The following is a 19,331-nucleotide window of genomic DNA, read 5'->3' as shown; positions in this document are numbered from 1 at the left end:
AGCTATTTTCCTTTAATGCAGCAGATACTTCCGCAATCGTTCTAAAGCTTCCAGAGATGTTTGGAAGGGAAAAAAAAGAAAATAAGCACAAGAAATTCTGACAAAGGATATTTTTTTATTATTTGACATGAAACACATCCAATGACAGTGTGACAGTGTTTTTTGTCAAGTAAGACATGTTAGAAGTTATCGCACCATTGACTAGTTCAGAATGTCTTTGCTGCAGCTCGACGATGCATAGTGAACAGACAGTCGTTGAGGTATACATTGTGGGCCCTTGAGTTTTTTTTTTGTGTGAAATATCCTAATTTCATTACCTCACATGTACATTTACATTTTGTGCTTAGAATAATCACTTTGGAGGTTTGAAATGTACGTCATTCCTCACAACACGACAACTTGAAAACTGAAATAAATATTAAAATGGAAATGGTAGGATATGTCGAGTTGCATTGTCCATGTTAAGTTGCCTGTTGAGAAAGTTTTCATCAAGTCTCAGAGCTGATGAAAACTGGCGATGATGACCAATTTTAGAACCGAGCAGTGAGTGAAATGTTGGCTTGGAAAAAGAATGACTTATTTTCACACAAAAAGGGCATCCAGGAATAAACCTTCTTTGTTATGACATTGGAGGACAAAAGTCTGTCAACTTTCCCTTATTGAATAGCACCAATGTCTATTGAAAAGGCTTGAAGGCCAACATGACATTATAAAACGTTATTAAAACTCGTTGGAGTCAAACAGTAGCAACAAAGCAATTGTCACACAGCAGCTCAGAAGCTTCACTTTGTTATTTATGAGTAACTCCAACGTGCCCCAGATACTGGCTCGCATACATGTCATCAGTGTCTGTCACTGAATGAAAAGTGGTTTATTGACGTGATGTGCTGTAAGTCAAGCTGCTTCGAAATCAAAACAGCTCTTTGCAGAAGTTGAGCAGTTTTAAAGAAAGATATCAGGAAAATATTAATGAAACCCCTATAAAACATCTGATTCCGATCTTGAATGGAAAGACTTAAAATACAGTGGCGGCGACATAAAAGAAATGTAAAAAAAAATGGTTCAATATTCTGGGATAATTTTCTTAAAAAAGACAAACCTTGTTGCACCAGAAAAGCCAAATATCACCGTTAAACTGGACACGCACGCACACACACACACGCGCACACACACGCACACACACGCACACACACACACGCACACGATATTGGGAAAGTGCACATTGTTACTGCCAAAAACAATCTGAAACTTTTTTTTCTCTTTTGCAATGTGAGATCATTAAATTAACAATGCAGAAAAATGCTGTCAAGTATGAAAGATCAGTCAAGTTTTTATCAACAAAGTTACACATTAACACCAGTAATATTTGACCTTTAAAATACAGTATACAGACAACATCCTGACCCTCATTTATTACCTCCATTTTTATAAAGGAGGATTCTGCCATTTTTAAATCACGGGTTGCTTACGGAGTGTTGTTCATTCCTAATTTAATTTTTTTTCAGTGTTACAGACATTCAGAAATAATTGGTTTAAATGTTAATGATGAAATGACAAAGGCATGACCGCAAACATCTTCGCAAAAAGAATGAGACCCCCCCCCCCCCCCTTCTTCTAAAAAATGATATACGAGTGTCTATTGACTTATAAACTGGCTTCTGATTCCACGTATGAAAAAAAGTGGAATAGTCCTTTACATACACTAATAGTACAGCTAGAAATGAGGGATTGAGCATAAAAAGTACTGAAGTTCCAAAGGTTTAGTAAGGCAAAGTTATGTCCCCATTCTTGATATCTTTTAAGAAATTCAACAGTCCATAATCATAAATGTCACCATGGTGAGCTAAAAGTCACTGACTTGCCTTCTGATGATCTATGTTTATCTAACCGACTGTAACGCTAACATTAAGTGAAAGATGCTCTTTGCTTTAACGTGGGACACTGCAGGCAGACTGAAAGCTAGCGGCTCGCTTCAGTTCAAGCCATTAAACTGGTAAATTATCCTTTATTTTTTTGCCTGCATCTTGATATTGATTGCATTCCAAATTAGCATGCACACCTCAACACCAGTAATCGCTTCAACTCTTCTTCAGAAAATCTGTGCTTTTGAAAAAAAAATTATTAGTACTTCACAAACATAAGGACTAACTAACGGACCAACTTGCACCGAAAAATGAATCTGTGTTTCCGCCCGTCAATGATCACCTTTAATATCCAGGTTTTTATGTTTAAGAAGCAAAGTCTTTCATTCCCCACACCAACAAATAATTTGAGTGTATTTTTTTAGGACATTTTGTAACGCATGAATGCCGACAGCATGTCTGCAGGCAAATCCATGTGATGGGAGGTGAGAGCCGAGGTGCACCTGGTCGAAGAAGGTTATCTGTACTCGCTGGTAGCACTTTTGAATACTGATGTGGATTTGCTTTAATGAAAGCAGCAAACATGGGGGGTGTCCCCCTTGAGGCAGGGTAGGCAGGAAGCGCCTCAGAGGTGCAAGGCCTAAAAGTGCAAGAGGGTGAAAGTTCAAGCTCCTCTCAGCAGTTCTAGTGCGCCATCCTGCCTTCAAGAATTGATGGGGTTAAGAAGCACACGAGGATGAGTGGTTCAGGATATATCCAACCAAGGAATGGAAGGAGGGGAGGATTTCTTTTTTTTTTTGATGAAAGCATGTAATTAAAAATGTCTTTAAAAACATGAATTGGAGCTATGAAGGAGAAGTGGGATGCATGGAGAGGATCAACATATTTCCTCCATATGACAGGTGGATCTACTATCAAGACGAGAGAAAAAAAACGTCCCACTCAGTAGATCTCAGTGAACCTGGACTGCAGCGATTGAGCAGGTGGAAGAAAAGAAGAAACAGTTTCTGAGAAGGAAGCACGGGGGAAGCGCTCTTCTCACATTGTTTGGTGTTCTGAACATGTATCTGAGCTTAAACATCGGGGTTGCTACTGAACGCACGCCCCAAGTCTGTCTCCCTCACGTCTGTTCCCAGAGCCTGGCTCAGTTTTCTGCATTCTCATCAGTTGGTGAATCACATGTTGTAGGCCACATAGATGGGGTCCAGTTGGTCTGCCAGGAAGGAGTCTCGCAGGTGCATCCTCTGCTTCTCTCCTCTGGAGTTGATGGGGATCACCCCGGGGTCCACGATGACCACCACCCCGACGATGAGGTGGTGCTCCTCCAGGACCACGTTAGTGACGAGGGGCACCAGGTCCAAGGCCTCCTGCTCCGAGCCGCTCAGCTCCGCCACCACCACCAGCAGGTTGGTCCATGTAAACACAGCACTGAGGGGCAAGAGTGTTCTTAAAATATGAATTGTGTTCGGTCACATCTTTTCCGTGTTACCGTGTGAACTACGGGCTATGGTCTCTCTCAGTGAGTGTAAAGAAAATGATGTAGCATAAAAAAAAAATTTAAAAAAAGTGAATAACTGAAGAACCTCACCTTTCTGCAATGCAGCGGTGGGCTCGGGACACAGACGTCTCGATGTCTATGGGGTGATAGCGTAGCCCCCTCAACTCCAACGTTTCATCAAGAGAGCCCACCACAAACAAGGCATCATGACGATCTGTAGCAGAGAGGAACAAACGTTTTTGATTATTTAAAGTTATGGACTTAACTAGGTGACAATATATACTGTCAGACACTATACATTTGTCTGCCTTTAGACATTTGGCATTTTTACTGTTTATGCAGTTATCTATCTATCTCTGGTAGTATTTTGGCATTGCAGGCAATGTTGCAAATCAATTAAGACAACTGCTTCATACCGATATTATACCGATCCAGTTATTTACTTCATTGGATTAGTTTATCCATCAACAATTAGACAAACAAACTACAAAATAGATTTTGCATAAACTTTACTACATCATGGTATATGTTGACATTGCAATATATATATATATATATATATATATATAAAAAAACGTGTATATACTGTATAATGATAGTGTTATCGATATTGCCTACCTCAAGACTCAAGAAAACTAAAGCAAAGAGGCAGTGAATAAAGTCCTCTCACCTCCGCTTGCATCCAGGAGCTCAGTCCTCTTGATGAAGCCCAGGTAGCCCGTCCTAGCCCAAAGAGTGTGGGGCTCCCCAAAGCTGAGTCTTGTGTTGAAATGATCTGCCTGCAGACTCTCCTCCCCATAGATGGTGTAGTAGCCACTGGCACTGTGGGGGCTGTTCACCCAGATCTGAACAAAGACCAAACAAAATGGCGAATGAGGCCTGGAGTATTTTTGTGTGTGACCTTTTAAAGTCTGAGCTTTCACAGTAAATCCAAGATCACATTCAAATGAATCGATGTTTGTGTTGAGTAGCTGCGCTCACTTCGCTCTGTGCAGGTGAAACCACCCAATATGTTGCAGAATCATAAGAGGAAAAGGTAAAATGTTTAAATATCAGGATCCCATGATCCTCTCTGCCCACTCACCTCCCCAAGATGTGAATCTCCCAGCGGGCCTCTGGTCTCCGGGTTGACTATGATGACCCTCACTCCTGGTAGGATCTTAGAGGAGAACATAGTGCAAGTGTAGCTTTAGAGATATTACAACCACTTCTATTACCTCTCTGGGTCTGTGGCCAGTAAGAGCATCGCACACATTCGTCTTTTCAGTCAATAATCAATACTTACAGTGCCAGACTCCATGAGTGGAATACTCTGTGGCGCTCCTCGTTCTACCAGCCTCACCCTGAGTGACACAGATAAACGACGGCCTGTAAATCATTCTGTCCAATCTGACCGACACGCCATGTTTGTTTTCACCAGGCGGATCATGGGACAACTGCAGTTGTTTCCAGTCTTACCTGTCGTGGCGCAGAGACTTCATGTCAACGTAGACCGTGGAGGGGTCTGGTCCAGCAGTGCCCTGAGGTTTCAAAGAGGAAAAGAAATACTCTGAAATGTAAGGTTGTTATAGAAAAAGATTTCTGTAGAGCTGAATATAGAAACATGCACATGTTAAGTAAACACGTAACAAAAATAACTAGAGGGTAAACAATTAATGATAATAAAATTAATTAAAAATTAAATTATTATTAAATAATAAAAAGATTAAACGCTGTTGACAAAAAAAAAAAAATATACATACGACGAAGTAGTGTGGACTCATAAGATAATTGAGGGTGTGTCCGTGTGAAACCAACCTGCAGGCAAATGGCCAGGTTGACCCTGGAGCCGAAGGCGGTGCTGACGGCGCGCGGCGACAGGCCAAGATCTTTGAAGAGCTTGGAGAAGGACTGCGTGAGAGCGAGGCGAGGACGCTCCTCTGCTATCACCACACAGCTCCGCACACACGACAGATTCAGACCCCGTGCCTGCAGACACGCACGGCTTAAGGTTATTCACACGAAACTCAGCTGGACATTTCTATTCAAAAGTGCTTTGAGATATTGAGCTACGCTGAAACACAAGAACCAGATTTATGACTTTAGATATAAACTTCTACATGCGGTAAACATTAAATAAGTATGCAATTTATTGGTAACAAGACCTGCAGCTTGGTCAGGTTTGAATGGTCTGGAAGTATTGACAATGTACTGAAGTTTACTTTTTCTATTTATGCGCTCTCGCTCTCTCTCTCTCTCTCTCTCTCTCCCTCCCTCCTCAGTTTCTGTTGCCCGAAAAATAACAAGTGTAATTGTGTGTAAGTGTGTAATACTGTAGCTGCCTTCACAGCAGATGAGATTCCTGTGCATCAAATGTATCAGTGTGTTGCTATAAGCAATACTTTTAAAAGGAACCACATGTTGCATAATTATTTTGGGTGTGTATGAGTGTGATTTTAACCTTCAGCATCTCTGTCTGGGTGCCCAGGCCTTTGGTGCAGAGCTCCATGACAGAGTAGGAGCAGAAGGTGTCTCTGATCTTGTACTGACTGAGCGTGCTCAGCCACAGAGGCAGCGAGCTCTCCAGCTCCAGGGGAGGGATAAGGATGGACTGGTGACCTGAGTAAACACTGGGCCAAAAAGACACTCGCTACAGCAACAATGCCAAATTTACAGAAACAGCATGTTATGTTTAATATGATATTGTAATATGGTGTGTGTGTGTGTGTGTTACCTGGAGAGGCACCACAGGACGAAGCCCAAACCACAGTACGGGTCCAGGCAGATGGCTATTTGGCGTGATGAGTAGAGCTCACACTGCAGCTTAATGGAGCGGCACAGAGTGCTGACTGCGGCATGGGACATCTGACAAGAAATAGACATAAACTCTTAAGAAATACTGTATGCTGTCTTCAATCCTACACAGTAAGAGCAAATCAACCTAGAAGTCCCTCTGACTAAAGTGATTGCTTCATGTTATAGCCGATATGATATGCATGACTAGTGAGAGTAATTTACCTTGACTCCAGTCAGCATGCCTGTGGTGGACACACTGAAGTCCAGATAGGCCAGCATCTCAGCTGTAGGAGGTTTATAAATGTGCGGAGGCCGCTTTCTGGGAAGATCATCTGAGAGAAGAGCATAGTATATTTTTGTTATTTTCATACAGGGCCAAATATCTTACTGTAAGTGTTGTTTGCTTGCTATTGGGAAATGTGCTGCAACCTGCAGCAAGTTTTTGTATTTGTCATATGCAGCATCGACTCTGTTGCAACTTGCTGAACATATGTAAGACTACAGAGAGTAGCTTTTAGTCCACATTAGGTTTCCCCAACATGTTCAAAGTTAGACAAACAGGAAACCTTGTGGCCAGAAGGAGAACACGTTTCTTAGGCTATGTTTAGACGGAAACGATCTGAAGAGAAAACGCAAAAGTGGCGTTGCGTTCTCACTTTTTATTCCGCGTTTAGACGAGCATTATGGGGGGGAAATCTGCGTGCATATGGTGACGCAAAAGTGTATGAAATGCGATCCACCAAGTCCGCGCGCCTGTGTAGAACCTTCCTTCTACTTGTCTCCCTCTCCTCCTCCTCTCCTCTCCATAGTAGTGCGAAGCGAACAACCAAAGCTGACAATTTTGTCTGGACAGACGCGGAGGTGGAGTTATTGCTCCAAACAATGCACACACACACACACGGCACACACACACACACACACACACACACACACACACACAGAGTTGTTACCCTTTAGACGGGAACGCGATGGTGGAGCATTTAAGATTTCCACTCTGGAGGGTGGTTTTACTTTTTTGCATTTTTAAGCCCCAAAAATGCTGTCGCCATCTAAACGAAAGGCACATCTGATCAAATATTTTGTCGTTTTCACCCACGAGCGTATTCGTGTAAACAGGGCCTTAGTCTCATGCTTTTTGTGCTAAATCTGTACGCTCCCAGAGGTGTGTCCTAAAGGCAGTAGAGTACACAATGCCACACTTATTACAACTGGTCAGCTGCTTCACGTCATGCCTAATGCCTCTAAGCTGTTCTAATGTGAACAGATCTCCAGCACCTGTATCGATGATAGTGGGCCACGTCTTGATGTTGACGCTGGCAGCAGCCTCCCTGGACCTGAGGATCCTCATGAGAGGCTGAGTGGTAAGGATGCAGGCTGCTTTGCTCACCTGTAACACCAAACAAACATATAAAGAAGTTCATTTATTGCTTTAACAGTGACCTCTGGTACAAATCCTCCAGTCGAGGCCTCACTCAGATAAAAGGGCATTTCATTATTGTTATACTTTATTGATCCCTGAGGTGAAATTCAATTGTATTTGCTTCCTTCCAGGGAAATCACTGTCAATCAACAGCAGAGCTCCTTCACTGAATCTGTTTAGGACTCAGTGACTTGCTTAAAGCTTTAGTGCGTAACTTTTTGATATTAATGAACGTCTGTTACATTCAAGCCATTGCCAAATGAGTTGCTACAAAGCTAATTAAGACTATCAGCTTCACAAAACTCTCTCTGTATTTCTCAGTATGGCTATGTTCAGAAGATTGTGGCGTTCGGTGACTTTCCCATGCAGAAGCTCGAGTAAAGACAATGACCTCTTCTGAAGAGACCACGGAAGGCTTGTATCATGTGGACACGCCGACAGTTTTGTTGTCATTACTTTGAATTCCTCATGGGGGCGGCAGAAACTACGCACTATAGCTTTAAGGGCAATTCAAAAATGAATAATAGATCTCTCAAGTGGTGCATAAAACGTAAAAGGTTCATATTGCTTTTGATGTATATGATAAATATGTTGGTGCTTGAAAGCAATCTAATATTGACAAATTAAAGTGGTGTTAGAATGTTATAATGCTCGGTAATAAGCTTCTCTGGCTAATTGTACAACATGTTAAGATGCACTAACCCTTTAAATAGCTGTCTAGGATGGAATAATGCTAAGAGGATAATTGTACATGAATTACTCCATTATGCTTTGGTAATGCTTGATTGAAAAACACTATAACAAAAGCACCATTAATTACAAAATGGTGGTGTGGCGTGCACTCACGTCGATGATCATGCGGACAGTGGGAAGAGTAGCAGCCAGGTTCTGTGGATGGGGCGGCCTCACTGTCACAGGGATGACGCCCGCATAAAGACAGCCATAGAAGGCAGCTATCAGGTCAATACCTGCAAAAATAAAAGACAGACAGGAACCTTGTGAACTAAAACAAAAGGCAAATTAAACAGCTGTACTTTTTCCACTGTACTGTTTATTAAATGGAATAACGAAAAAGGAAAGATAGCCGTCTACAATGATGAGGAATGTGTGTATGTGTGTGTTTACCTGGGGGATAAAGCAGCACCACATTGTCTCCTGTGTTGAGGCCTCCTCTCTCCATAAGGGTAGCTGTGATTTTCTCTGCTCTCTTGTGCAGCTGAGCACAAGTGGCTGTGCACACTGCCACCCCCTACAGCGAAAAGAGAGGAAGTACAGCTGAACTCACACCCAACAAAATGGATCGTTAGTACCATTACCAAAAGTAAAAGAAAGACAAGTATGCATTATTTTTGTGTGTTACTGTAAACTCATTTCCACATGTATGTGGTGTGTATGTGTGTGTGTGTGTGTGTTTAATCTACCTTGGCATTGAGCAGCACATATAGGACGTGGTCTGGGTCGGTTTGAGCTCTCCATTGCAGAGCTTCAGACAAAAACTGGTGCTGGTAAAGAGAGTGTGTCATCACATAAACATTAATGATGGACTGACTATACTTGTATTGCACATTTAAAAAAATAAATGATCAAAGCTGTATCTGTGGCAAATAATTATCCATTTAAAAATGGTCTAACAAGTAGAAACGATAAAAGATAACATAGTAGCACTTCATATATCATCCAACCAACAGCCAAAAATAAACGGTTCTCAGTGACAACAGATACATTTGCTCATTTCAAACAGACTTTGTGTGGAATAGAGAACATAACACATATTCTGTGAAGCTTTTGACCTCTCACACAGAGACACACAAGCACACAACAGGAGTATGCCCAGAGAATATTGTTTGTGCCAAGTGCAGAGTCATGCTGAGACCATCTGCACCTGGAACCACTAACAAGCTATGGGCCTTTCAAACAGCTTTAAAAACAACCTATTAGTGCCTGTGTACGATTTATTAAGCAAAATTGCTTTAAGGGAACGATAGCTATTTTTAGAATTGAACACATAGGCAAAATTAAATGCATTATTAGCTTATTGGTTAAGGGTGGGAATCACCAGAGGCCTCACGATACAATATCATCACAATACTTGTGTCACGATACGATATTTTTGCAATTTTAAACATATTGCAATATTCCGCGATATATTGCAATTTATTACCTTTTTTCCAACTTCAAATTTTTCCCAATTTCAAATTATGTCCCCAAAAGGAAACTTTGTCAACATCTGTTTTATTTAAAAAGATATCTCACTTCAATTTTATTGCTGCAAAATGGGATTGTCAAGCAGACAAACTGACCAACACATATATAATAAAAGATCAATACTTGGCGTCTGTCTATGATACAGTATTGCCACGGAAAATATCGCGATACTATGCTGTATTTCCCCCACCCCTACTATTGGTCAGTAGTGTCAATAAGCGGAGGAACTGGCAGGTGCACAGAATCGAAAGAAGAAGACGTGAAAACAAAGAAAGTCCGTTAAAGGCAGACACCAAGTGGACATGAGGCAACACGTAAAGTAACAGAAAATTGAAAACAAAGATAATTTGTCATATTAAAATCACTGGCCAAAGTCATCCTTTGTGCCACTCTCTCTCCCAGTCAGACAACAGGCCGTGCTCTGGTCAATGAATCAGGAGTTACATCATGCAGACCGGCTGCACTGACCGCTCATTAAGCCATGCTACACATGGGAGCATCACAGTGAACACAGCGAGCAGAGGTGCACACAAAAATGTTCCTAATTAATACTTTTATTCCTGGGTTTATAGCAAGATATTAGCATAATGCATCAAAGTATATGATTACATAGTCTTCAATGGTCACATATGGTAGGAGACCGTTTATAATGACTTGTTCAAAGTCTCCATTACGTCCTTAAAGCAAGAAAGACAAGAAACTTTCATTCACTTAGAGTAGATGAATGTCACTTATTTACTGCTGAGCTTTTGGTTTGGCAAAGCTAGTAGGCTGCTGGCAAACTCCCGTCTAAAAAGGTGATGGCAGAGAGTCTGTTATGGGATACAGAGGGGCATTTCACTTTATTTTTAATGTAATTCTGTATATTGGTTTAAGTGTGTGGACCCCTGCTGGCCAAGGAACCAGCCTGGACAGTCATATCTCTGTGTCAGGCCAAAGCTGTTGCTGGTGCCATCAGGCTGTCGCAGCTGCAAAAGCCTGACTGACAGAAGCAGCAGAAGCAAAGACCGGGGGCGCACGCTAGAGCCTTACCATCATGGTGGGCCACATACAGAGCTAAAGCCCAACCCAGGCAAAGTTAAAGGCAGAACAACAACAGAGATTTAGGATCAAACATCAGCATCCATTGTCCCCTGACTTTTACAGGGTCATCTTTAACTTGGTAAACAGTTACACATCAGTTGACTTGAATAGACTTTACAGCTAAAATTTAAGATTATTTTCATAATCAATTAGTTATTTTCTTGATTGAGTGATTCATCTGAAAATAATAAAAAATGGAAATCCCAATTTCATAGAGCCCGAGGTCATCAAATGTCTTGTTTTGTCTGACCAACAGTCCAAAACACGACGATATTCAGCTTACAATAATGTCAAGACAACATCACATTTTTGTCTTTTTTGCTTGATAAAAACAATTCATTATCAAAATAGTTGCAGATTATTAATCAACTTATCACTGCAGCTCTAATATTGTGTGTAATGTACAGGGACTAAGACTAGCAACAGTATAACGTTTTTTTAGTATAAATCTTGTCATAGATATAGATTGCTTTAGTAACAATTTATAGTAGTAGAAATTAAACTGTTTATAAAAAAAAAAGAAAAAAAAAGGAGTGGTTCAGTTTCCTGACACCATGCTGAAAAAGGCCAATAATTATTCTAGTGTCAATGTGGTGAAGTGTGGTTCATGGTCTGTGTGGTAAACAATACCTTTCGGATCAGATCCTGGTCCTCCACCACACCCAGCTCTCTGCCTGTAGCCTGGGCGATCCGCTTCCCTGCCACCAAGTTGCCAACCAGCATAGAAGCAGGGCCGACATCCACTGAACATATCAGAGACAATCAGAGACCACTCAGTGACATACTTTCAACATTGAATTTCTTTGCCGGGATTTTATAGAGTAAGCATCAGTAGCCAGTTAGGGCTGGGTATCGCCAATGATTTTCCGAATCGATTCGATTCCGATTCATAAGGTCCTGAATTGATTTTGATTTTATTTTTGATTTGATATTATTATCTTGAATTAGGTTAAGAACATTTCAGTTACAGATTCTACAAATTCAATTACAAAAGGTTCTCTCTAACCTAGTGCATTCTTTTTTTTGGCCATTTTAGGCCTGAAGACATGAAAGGGGAGAGAGAGGAGGAATGACATGCAGCAAAGGGCCACAGGGTGGAGTTGAACCTGCGGCTGCTGCGTCAAGGAGTAAACCTCTATGTATGGGTGCCTGCTCTACCAGATGAGCTACCCAGGTGCCCAAACCTGCTACTCATTCTTAAAAGTATCAATATTTACATTAAGAACTGACCCCAAAGCAGTGACATTAATGTACTTTTTATTTAACATGAACACAAAGTGCAGCTCTCAATACTCACTGACTACAGTCAGTGAGTATTGAGTGACATTTCATTCAGATATCTTGAGGTGACAGAGGGACCCCTTTGAAAATGGCCATGCCAGATTTTCCTCACCAAAATGTAGCATAACTTTAGAGGATTATTTACACACAAAGATCAATTCTTGGATTTTATGAATCAATTTTGGATCATTCAAATATAAATCGATTTAAAATCGGAAAAGCCATTTTTTAAACCCAGCCCTAGTAGATGTGGTCTAAGACGGCCTACCTGGTTGCTTCTGGCGTGGCTTGGGCATGTTGGTAACACAGGTGTGCGGGCACAGAAGGATATTACAGGGGTGCAGGTTTCCCTCCAGAAAGTTCTGCTTGGTTTCACAGATGTGGATGCCTCCAAGGGGCGTCTTTGGGAGGGTGTTGGCCGGGACGAGCGCAAGGCAGTACAGGCCGACCTGGTGGATGCTGTCGATGGCCTGTGAAGAAAATAGGCATTATGTTATATTGTTAAATAAACGCAAAATTAACACGATTATCTGAAAATGTCCTTTTGAGTGTTGTTTCTCTTTGTCAGTACAAACAAAGTTATTCAAACTATCGTGACTTCATAAGGCACATAACTAAAGGCATAAAAGGGAGAATCTGTCACATAAGAAGAGTCAGTACACACAAATATCATCATAAAAAAGAAAAATATTTATTGAATATTCACACTAGGCGACATGATATGTGATTTTACCTGCAGTACTCGACTCATCCACTGGAAGCTGTCTTCCTCACTGGCGTCAGGCCTCTGCTCTGCCACAATTACTATCCTCTCATCATAAAACACCGTCACTGAGAACACAGCGATCCTGCATGAGTGACAACAGAGAAATGAGCACTTACACACAGGGAGAGACTGCAGGATGGTAAAGGGATAGTTCAGTTTGGGAGGAGATGAACAAACCAAATTATTATTGCTTAGGCATCCATGCACCCTGTCATTGGGTTAAATTGTATACACACACACACACACACACACACACACACACACACACACACACACACACACACAGGGAGCAGTGAGTGTCTCACCTTCCCCTGTAAACTGTTTTGACAGGCTCCACTGCCAGCGCGGTGGCCACCAGGTCATCTGCGTTGTGGCGTCGCCCGCTCACCATCAGCAGCCCCTCGATCTTCCCCACAACAAACACCAGACTGCCCTGTGGAGCAGACAGTTTAACTCAGCAAGGAAAACCAAAGTCTCGCCTTATTTATTTAATCAAATTTCAGAAAGCAAACTCTTTATTTCTGTGTGTGCCTTACCGGTCCTACAAATCCAAGCAGACCAGTCCGACTGAAGGGAATTTCTCCTATGGGTGCTCCGGCTTGGTTGACGGGAATCACCTACAGATCAGCAGAGAAATAAAAGAATCACATTATATTTCAAAGGAATGCCAAAATAATTGTGATACTAGTTAAACGTTTAGAGGTGGTTTATTGCCTTTAAAATATTTAAATGAAAAAAAATGTACTGGACAAAAACACACTTAGGACTTAGGAGAATAATTGGGAGGGTATGGAAATGAATACAATGTAACAGAGTGTTTCCTCTATGTTGATTTTGTGGGGGGTTGTTCGGACAGACCTGCCCCCACTGCTAAAAAAAAAAAAAAAATCCTCAAGGAAACACTGTAACAGTTTCAAGATGACAGTGGCACCATCTAGTGGATCATTTAAACCTGTGCTTCTTTCCCAACCATCCATTTTCTAAACCAGCCTATCCCGTGCAAGGTGAAGGGGGACTGGAGCGAATCCCAGCACAAACTCGACAAGAGGCAGGGGACAACCTTGACAAGTCACTAGGTAGATTTAAGTAGACATTTCTTGTCTCATACCAAATATTTATTTAACAGCAACAGCATGTTACGAGTTTTTATACTCATGCTTCACTATTTTGGAAGTAATTCTATGTAGAGATTAGTGTGTCGAGAACAGATGTGGAATAAGTCGTATAGGCAGTTCCTAAAATGGGTTTCAAACTTTGACAGACCTCAAATGTGTTCTTGGTGACACCAGGAAGGCCGTAGTACATGGTGCCTCCAGCCCGAGAGTTGATCACAATCTCTCCTATTTCATCTGTCTTGCACAGCTGAGGAGGCCCGTCCGGTTTCACAATGCACATCAGAGCTGAAACACACAAACAGGTCACAATATTACCTATGTTTAGGTACCTGAGTTCTGAGAAGATAAAGTAAGAATGTACAGTAAATGGGGTAGCTGCAGTGCCAATAAAAGCCAACTCTGGTGGCTAACCTCCAGGCATGATGTGGCCCACATCCTGAACAGTGAGAGCAGAGTTCTTGTCTTCTGTGTTCACCCTGATCACACCGTGGCTCAGCCCGCCCATGGACAGGATGGCCCTGGCTGGTAGAGGAGCTCCTCGTGCACCAGGCCTGCACGGAAGGAACAAAGATAAGTGATGGTGGGAGAGAAATAATTATGGGTCAGACAGAGAGGCAGGAGAAAGGTAACACATTGTTGAGGTCTGCTGATGCACAAAGTCTCAGTCAGTGCAGGGGTTTTAGTGTTTTTATCTTGAACAAGGCAGAAGAAGAGGTTTTGAGTTGATTTACTTAAATTAGTGACATTATTTTAGCCAAGACATCATTTTTAACTTGAACTAAGAATAGTATGTCATTAAAAAATTCCCATCCCTAATTATAAGACACACTAAATAAAAGTGACTTGATGGTGAAAAGAAACTCCTGTGGTTTGCAGGCAAAATTAGTTTTGCACTAGTTTTGAACTCCCTTGTATCATCAGAGTGTCTCTTCCTAGAGCATGTGAGTATGCAGATGTGGTACCTGCGTATGGCCACAGTCAGAGCCTCAGGAGAGGTGGCACATGGACAGATCACCTCAGGCTTCAGACCATGAGACTGAAACACATTCAGGAAGGCATCACACGACGACACAGACCCTGATAACAAACAGTGGGATAAAACCATTACCAAAACAGAGTATAAATAGTCATACATGTAAGTTTCATACCATCGTAGTTCTTTATTACAAAGCGTTAATGTTTGTGAAAGAGTGACTCACATGGGTTTGCTCCATCAGCCACAATAAGCATACGTATGGAGGACAGGTTGGTGTCCCGCTGGTCCTTGTGGGCCATCATGGCCCAGTGGAGGTCACGGCACTTCACTAAGGCCACGCGTGCTATCAGAGGGTAAAAGGAATATGTTATATATGGTGCACTTACATACTGTATTTACAGTTTGTTTCATCAATTATGTTTTTTTTACTTAATCTGCATTCTACCAGTTTACACACATATATATATATATATATATATATATATATATATATATATATATATATATATATATATATATATATATATATATATATATATATATATAAAATGACATAGGCATTAAATAATAAAACTATACAAATATGAAATATAAAAGTAAGACTGGACATTGAACCTTTGTGAATGTGGACCCTTTGCACCCAGGACATGGGACATGCTTTCATGACAGCATATGGCACAGTGATGGTGTGGATTCTGTTCATGACACTCTGGAAAAAAATACACATATTGTCAATATCACATTTTGCTACATACCAAAAGGTAAAAAGGTCAACTAGTCTGTTGTATTGTTGAATTGTTGCATTCAATCTCACCGTTAAGACGCCATGCCACATGCCCATATCCTTCTTGCAATCTAACACATTGACCAGTGTCTCACCTAAAACAAAAAACACAAAGACACATAAGCGGGTATGTGTGCAATCACCAGCTAACTGTGTAAAAGATGCATAATTTGGGTTACACCAAAAATTTAATTTTATGGTCCATTATAGTGTTTATGATCCTCAGCTAATCTTCTCTGATGTGCCTCTCTGCTTAAGAGCTCAAGACCTGAGCACTGTCGAACTTGTAAAAATAATTTTTAAGCTTAGTTTATAATGCTAAAGTATCTCACCCTTACACACGCAGAGAGAGTTAGCTTGAGGCCGTGTTCGGATAGCATTTTTTATGATCTTGAGTGCTTTGTGCTAGAGCTTGTTGTGGGAAACAGTTAGCCGTTACACAAACTCCTGGCCAGTTAAGTGCTTGTATTTCGTTTTTCACCTTCATAGTGTTTTAAAACGTTCTTGTGGCAGAGATAGAGACAGTGATGTTTACTGTACGGGACTCTCACACCGCCTCAAAATGGACTGACTAGTCTGATCAAGGGTTACATGATTTGCCACCACGACGTGGAGTTACGTTTCTCCAAAAGTTGAATCCGTCTCAACTTTTTTTAGGCCACCCCCTGCGACCTGCACCGCCGCAGTCTAAACACACTCCCTCTATTAAAAAAAAAAAAAAAAAGCGTTTTCACCGGACCGCCTGATCTAATCTGAACACGGCCTAAGAGAGGCAGAGAAGCAGGAGAGGTATATGTTACATAAGGCACTGAGCTCTGACCTTCACAGTAGTTACAGGCCTGAGTCAGGGCTTGACAGTGGGTCAGCATGGAGGTCTTGGACACAGCAACTCCCATCACTGTCCCCTCCTTACTTGCTTTGTACTGGTGGAACACACACACACACACACACACACACACACACACACACAGTTAACAAAGCACATAATACCTGGAAACAAACAATATTAGTCATTTCTTTACCAGGCATAAAAAAAAGGCATTGATGCAAGAAATCAGATTGCAGAGATTTTAAATTTTTTTTAGAGTCAACTAAGAATTAGAGTGGAGAAACAATGCACAATGAAACACACAGGATAACATTAAACTGTAAAGGTATTATATGTTTTCCAAAGTCAATTTAAAAGAGAACATGTAATTTATAATTTCTCATGCAGGACAATCAATCAAAAGTAGAAATGCCAAAAGTGTGAATGTATGTTCTGAAGGGTACCTCTATGTAGGCGGTGTCTGTGTTGGCGGTGGGGATGTGAGGCTGCCAGTCTTTGGATGGTTTGGTCAGATACTTGGTGTCTGTCACTACCCATTTCATCCTTGGCCATCCTGGTTAACAGAATCACAAAGAAACACATATACATATTTTGCTTTAGCACAAAGCAAGAAGAAAGTGTGTTTAGGTACACTCATTTGGAGCTGCATTAAATTGACATTGTTCACCTTGCTTACTCCACCAAAGGTTGATACTTTACAAGCAGAGTGACGACAGATCCACCCGTTCACACACAGACGCTCTTAATTGGCCAGTCAACATCACAATGTATATTTCCTTTAATGAGTCCGTCTGATGGCTCCCAAGAAACTAAAACAGAGATGTCTGCTGCTGAGCAAGCAGCATCTAAAGTACAATGGTGCATTTGGGCTGACTGACCTTTGAACTGGATGATTTCTCCACTTGGTGTCTTTGGCAGTCCTTTGAGACACAACTCACTGGTCAGCGCCAGACTAACACCACAGCTACCCAATAGGAAGCCAATCTGCAGGCTGCCTGCATCCTATGGAGAGAGACAAGGGTCAAGAGGTTCATGACAGATACAGAGAGGCCAGTATACAAATACTGTGTGGTTAAAAACCACACAGACATTCTAGCGGTCAATATATTTGTATTATAATAAATCAAAATGTATTATATGACTATATGAGCAATGAGGCAATGTATTTACCATATACACATTGATAATTAGAAGTACATACATGCATTATAGGTAATACATAAAATAGCTGCTCAGTTACAATTGACCTAGTTTAAGTGCCACACAAGTCAAGATAACTAAGACTGATATTGTCATAAAATCTGATTTTGTATTTCTCAGTGGTCACCACAGGGGAATTAACAGTGACATTGTTGTACCTGTCGTGACAGAGGTACCTCAATGGGCACAGGGATGACCTCAGCTAACAGGCAGCCATAGAAAGCCACCCAGAACATGCCAGGGTCGCTGTTGGGATACACCAGTGCCACCTAAGAAACAGAAAGTTATTTTCCATGTTCCTTCGTACTTTGAATGAATGATTGAATGAATGAATGATAACTCAGACTCTTACCCGATCTCCAGGTTGTAGGACAGGTTCTGTCTTGGTGCCCAGTTTATTCAGCAGTGTATAGGCCAGTTTCAGACTGCGACTCCATAGTTTTCCTATGGAGAAGAGAAGCGAATGATGATTTTGAAATGCCCTGTTTGTTGTTTATTTACCATGTTGTATAACTGATCCAGGGTAGTTCAACACCACAACCCACTGTAGCTCCTGTAGGAAATGTACTGTACATGTAGGTGTTATTCAGCTCAAGACAACAAATATTTATTCAGTTGAAACCAGCTCATATGCAAGAGATAAATCTCCCATTTGATCTATTTGATGGACACAATAACATGAACAATAACTTTGGGCTATACAAAGCCTTTGCTGTTTACTGTCTACATTGTCATTTCTATGAGTAGAGGTGCTACTCACCATATGTGAGTGTGTATAGGGGTTTGCCAGTGACGTCCAGAGCAGTGAGGGCAGGGCTCTTGGCCTGGGTGGCCCCCCAACGTGCCAGGGCAGCCTGCAGGGCAGGAGGCCAGTTACTGACCACTCCAAGGGGCTCCCCCTTCACTGGGATGATTTGACGTCCCTCTGGCTTCGGGGTGTTGGGGTCCGGCTGGGGCACTGGACAACAGGAGAGGTACGAATGAGAGGGAGGGCAGTAGATGATTAGGAAAAGCCAAAAACATGCAACATTTATTCTTTAGTGTAGTTTAGTTTAAAATAATAGTTCTAATAATAAATTCCTTATGACCAGTTATTTTATGTTGAGCGTCCGTTAATTATACATAAATAGTATTTACCAGTTATGTTAGCTATGTCAATAGCTGTATAAGTAAACAAAAAATTCTAACATTACAAAAGTTGATATCAGAAGCAGCAAAAAACAGCACTCACAATCAGTCTGAATGAAGCAACAAATATTGTTAAACAGACTACGTTGGATCGTGATATGCATGCATTATAAATGTGCTCACATGAATAAGTGAGGGTATATACCTGTCATTATTTCAGTTCAACCCATTTTTTCTAACAAAAAGAAAACATGAATGCATATGCCCACTTTGTGTCTCACCTTCTACAATTTCCTCAGAGTCATCGAGGAAGAACTCGCTGAGTGGTGGTCTCTTCGGCCGTTTGAGTGTGTTCAACAGCTGCTGGATCTTAGTGGACACCCTGCTGTTGACAGGAACACCTGGACAA

General features: G+C 41.4%; 1 protein-coding gene across 2 annotated transcripts in view; it reads right to left on the bottom strand.

The window, feature by feature from the left end:
• Positions 1-2,589: 2,589 nt before the first annotated feature.
• dip2ba (disco-interacting protein 2 homolog Ba) overlaps positions 2,590-19,331 on the bottom strand; it is a 39,295-nt gene continuing 22,553 nt past the window's right edge. For both annotated transcript variants that reach the window (XM_078254914.1, XM_078254915.1), the window contains 32 exons: positions 19,204-19,323; positions 18,555-18,752; positions 18,147-18,238; positions 17,953-18,063; positions 17,473-17,596; positions 17,038-17,147; positions 16,586-16,688; positions 15,796-15,860; positions 15,597-15,690; positions 15,205-15,324; positions 14,968-15,082; positions 14,417-14,556; positions 14,154-14,290; positions 13,427-13,507; positions 13,196-13,323; positions 12,858-12,972; positions 12,393-12,594; positions 11,474-11,586; positions 8,977-9,057; positions 8,681-8,804; positions 8,402-8,523; positions 7,411-7,522; positions 6,358-6,467; positions 6,074-6,204; positions 5,801-5,969; positions 5,158-5,328; positions 4,819-4,880; positions 4,646-4,703; positions 4,445-4,519; positions 4,031-4,205; positions 3,451-3,574; positions 2,590-3,290 (listed from right to left, as the gene is read on the bottom strand). In XM_078254914.1, the coding sequence (XP_078111040.1) occupies positions 3,038-3,290; positions 3,451-3,574; positions 4,031-4,205; positions 4,445-4,519; positions 4,646-4,703; positions 4,819-4,880; positions 5,158-5,328; positions 5,801-5,969; positions 6,074-6,204; positions 6,358-6,467; positions 7,411-7,522; positions 8,402-8,523; positions 8,681-8,804; positions 8,977-9,057; positions 11,474-11,586; positions 12,393-12,594; positions 12,858-12,972; positions 13,196-13,323; positions 13,427-13,507; positions 14,154-14,290; positions 14,417-14,556; positions 14,968-15,082; positions 15,205-15,324; positions 15,597-15,690; positions 15,796-15,860; positions 16,586-16,688; positions 17,038-17,147; positions 17,473-17,596; positions 17,953-18,063; positions 18,147-18,238; positions 18,555-18,752; positions 19,204-19,323 (3,935 nt within the window). In that variant the 3' untranslated portion in view covers positions 2,590-3,037. The remainder of the gene's footprint in view (positions 3,291-3,450; positions 3,575-4,030; positions 4,206-4,444; positions 4,520-4,645; positions 4,704-4,818; positions 4,881-5,157; positions 5,329-5,800; positions 5,970-6,073; positions 6,205-6,357; positions 6,468-7,410; positions 7,523-8,401; positions 8,524-8,680; positions 8,805-8,976; positions 9,058-11,473; positions 11,587-12,392; positions 12,595-12,857; positions 12,973-13,195; positions 13,324-13,426; positions 13,508-14,153; positions 14,291-14,416; positions 14,557-14,967; positions 15,083-15,204; positions 15,325-15,596; positions 15,691-15,795; positions 15,861-16,585; positions 16,689-17,037; positions 17,148-17,472; positions 17,597-17,952; positions 18,064-18,146; positions 18,239-18,554; positions 18,753-19,203; positions 19,324-19,331) is intronic.

The sequence above is a fragment of the Sander vitreus genome, chromosome 7 (assembly GCF_031162955.1).
Source record: "Sander vitreus isolate 19-12246 chromosome 7, sanVit1, whole genome shotgun sequence".
NCBI classification, from domain to species: Eukaryota; Metazoa; Chordata; class Actinopteri; order Perciformes; family Percidae; genus Sander; species Sander vitreus.
The sequence above is the reverse complement of the archived record's forward strand: the minus strand, read 5'-3'. Positions and strand labels throughout refer to the sequence as shown.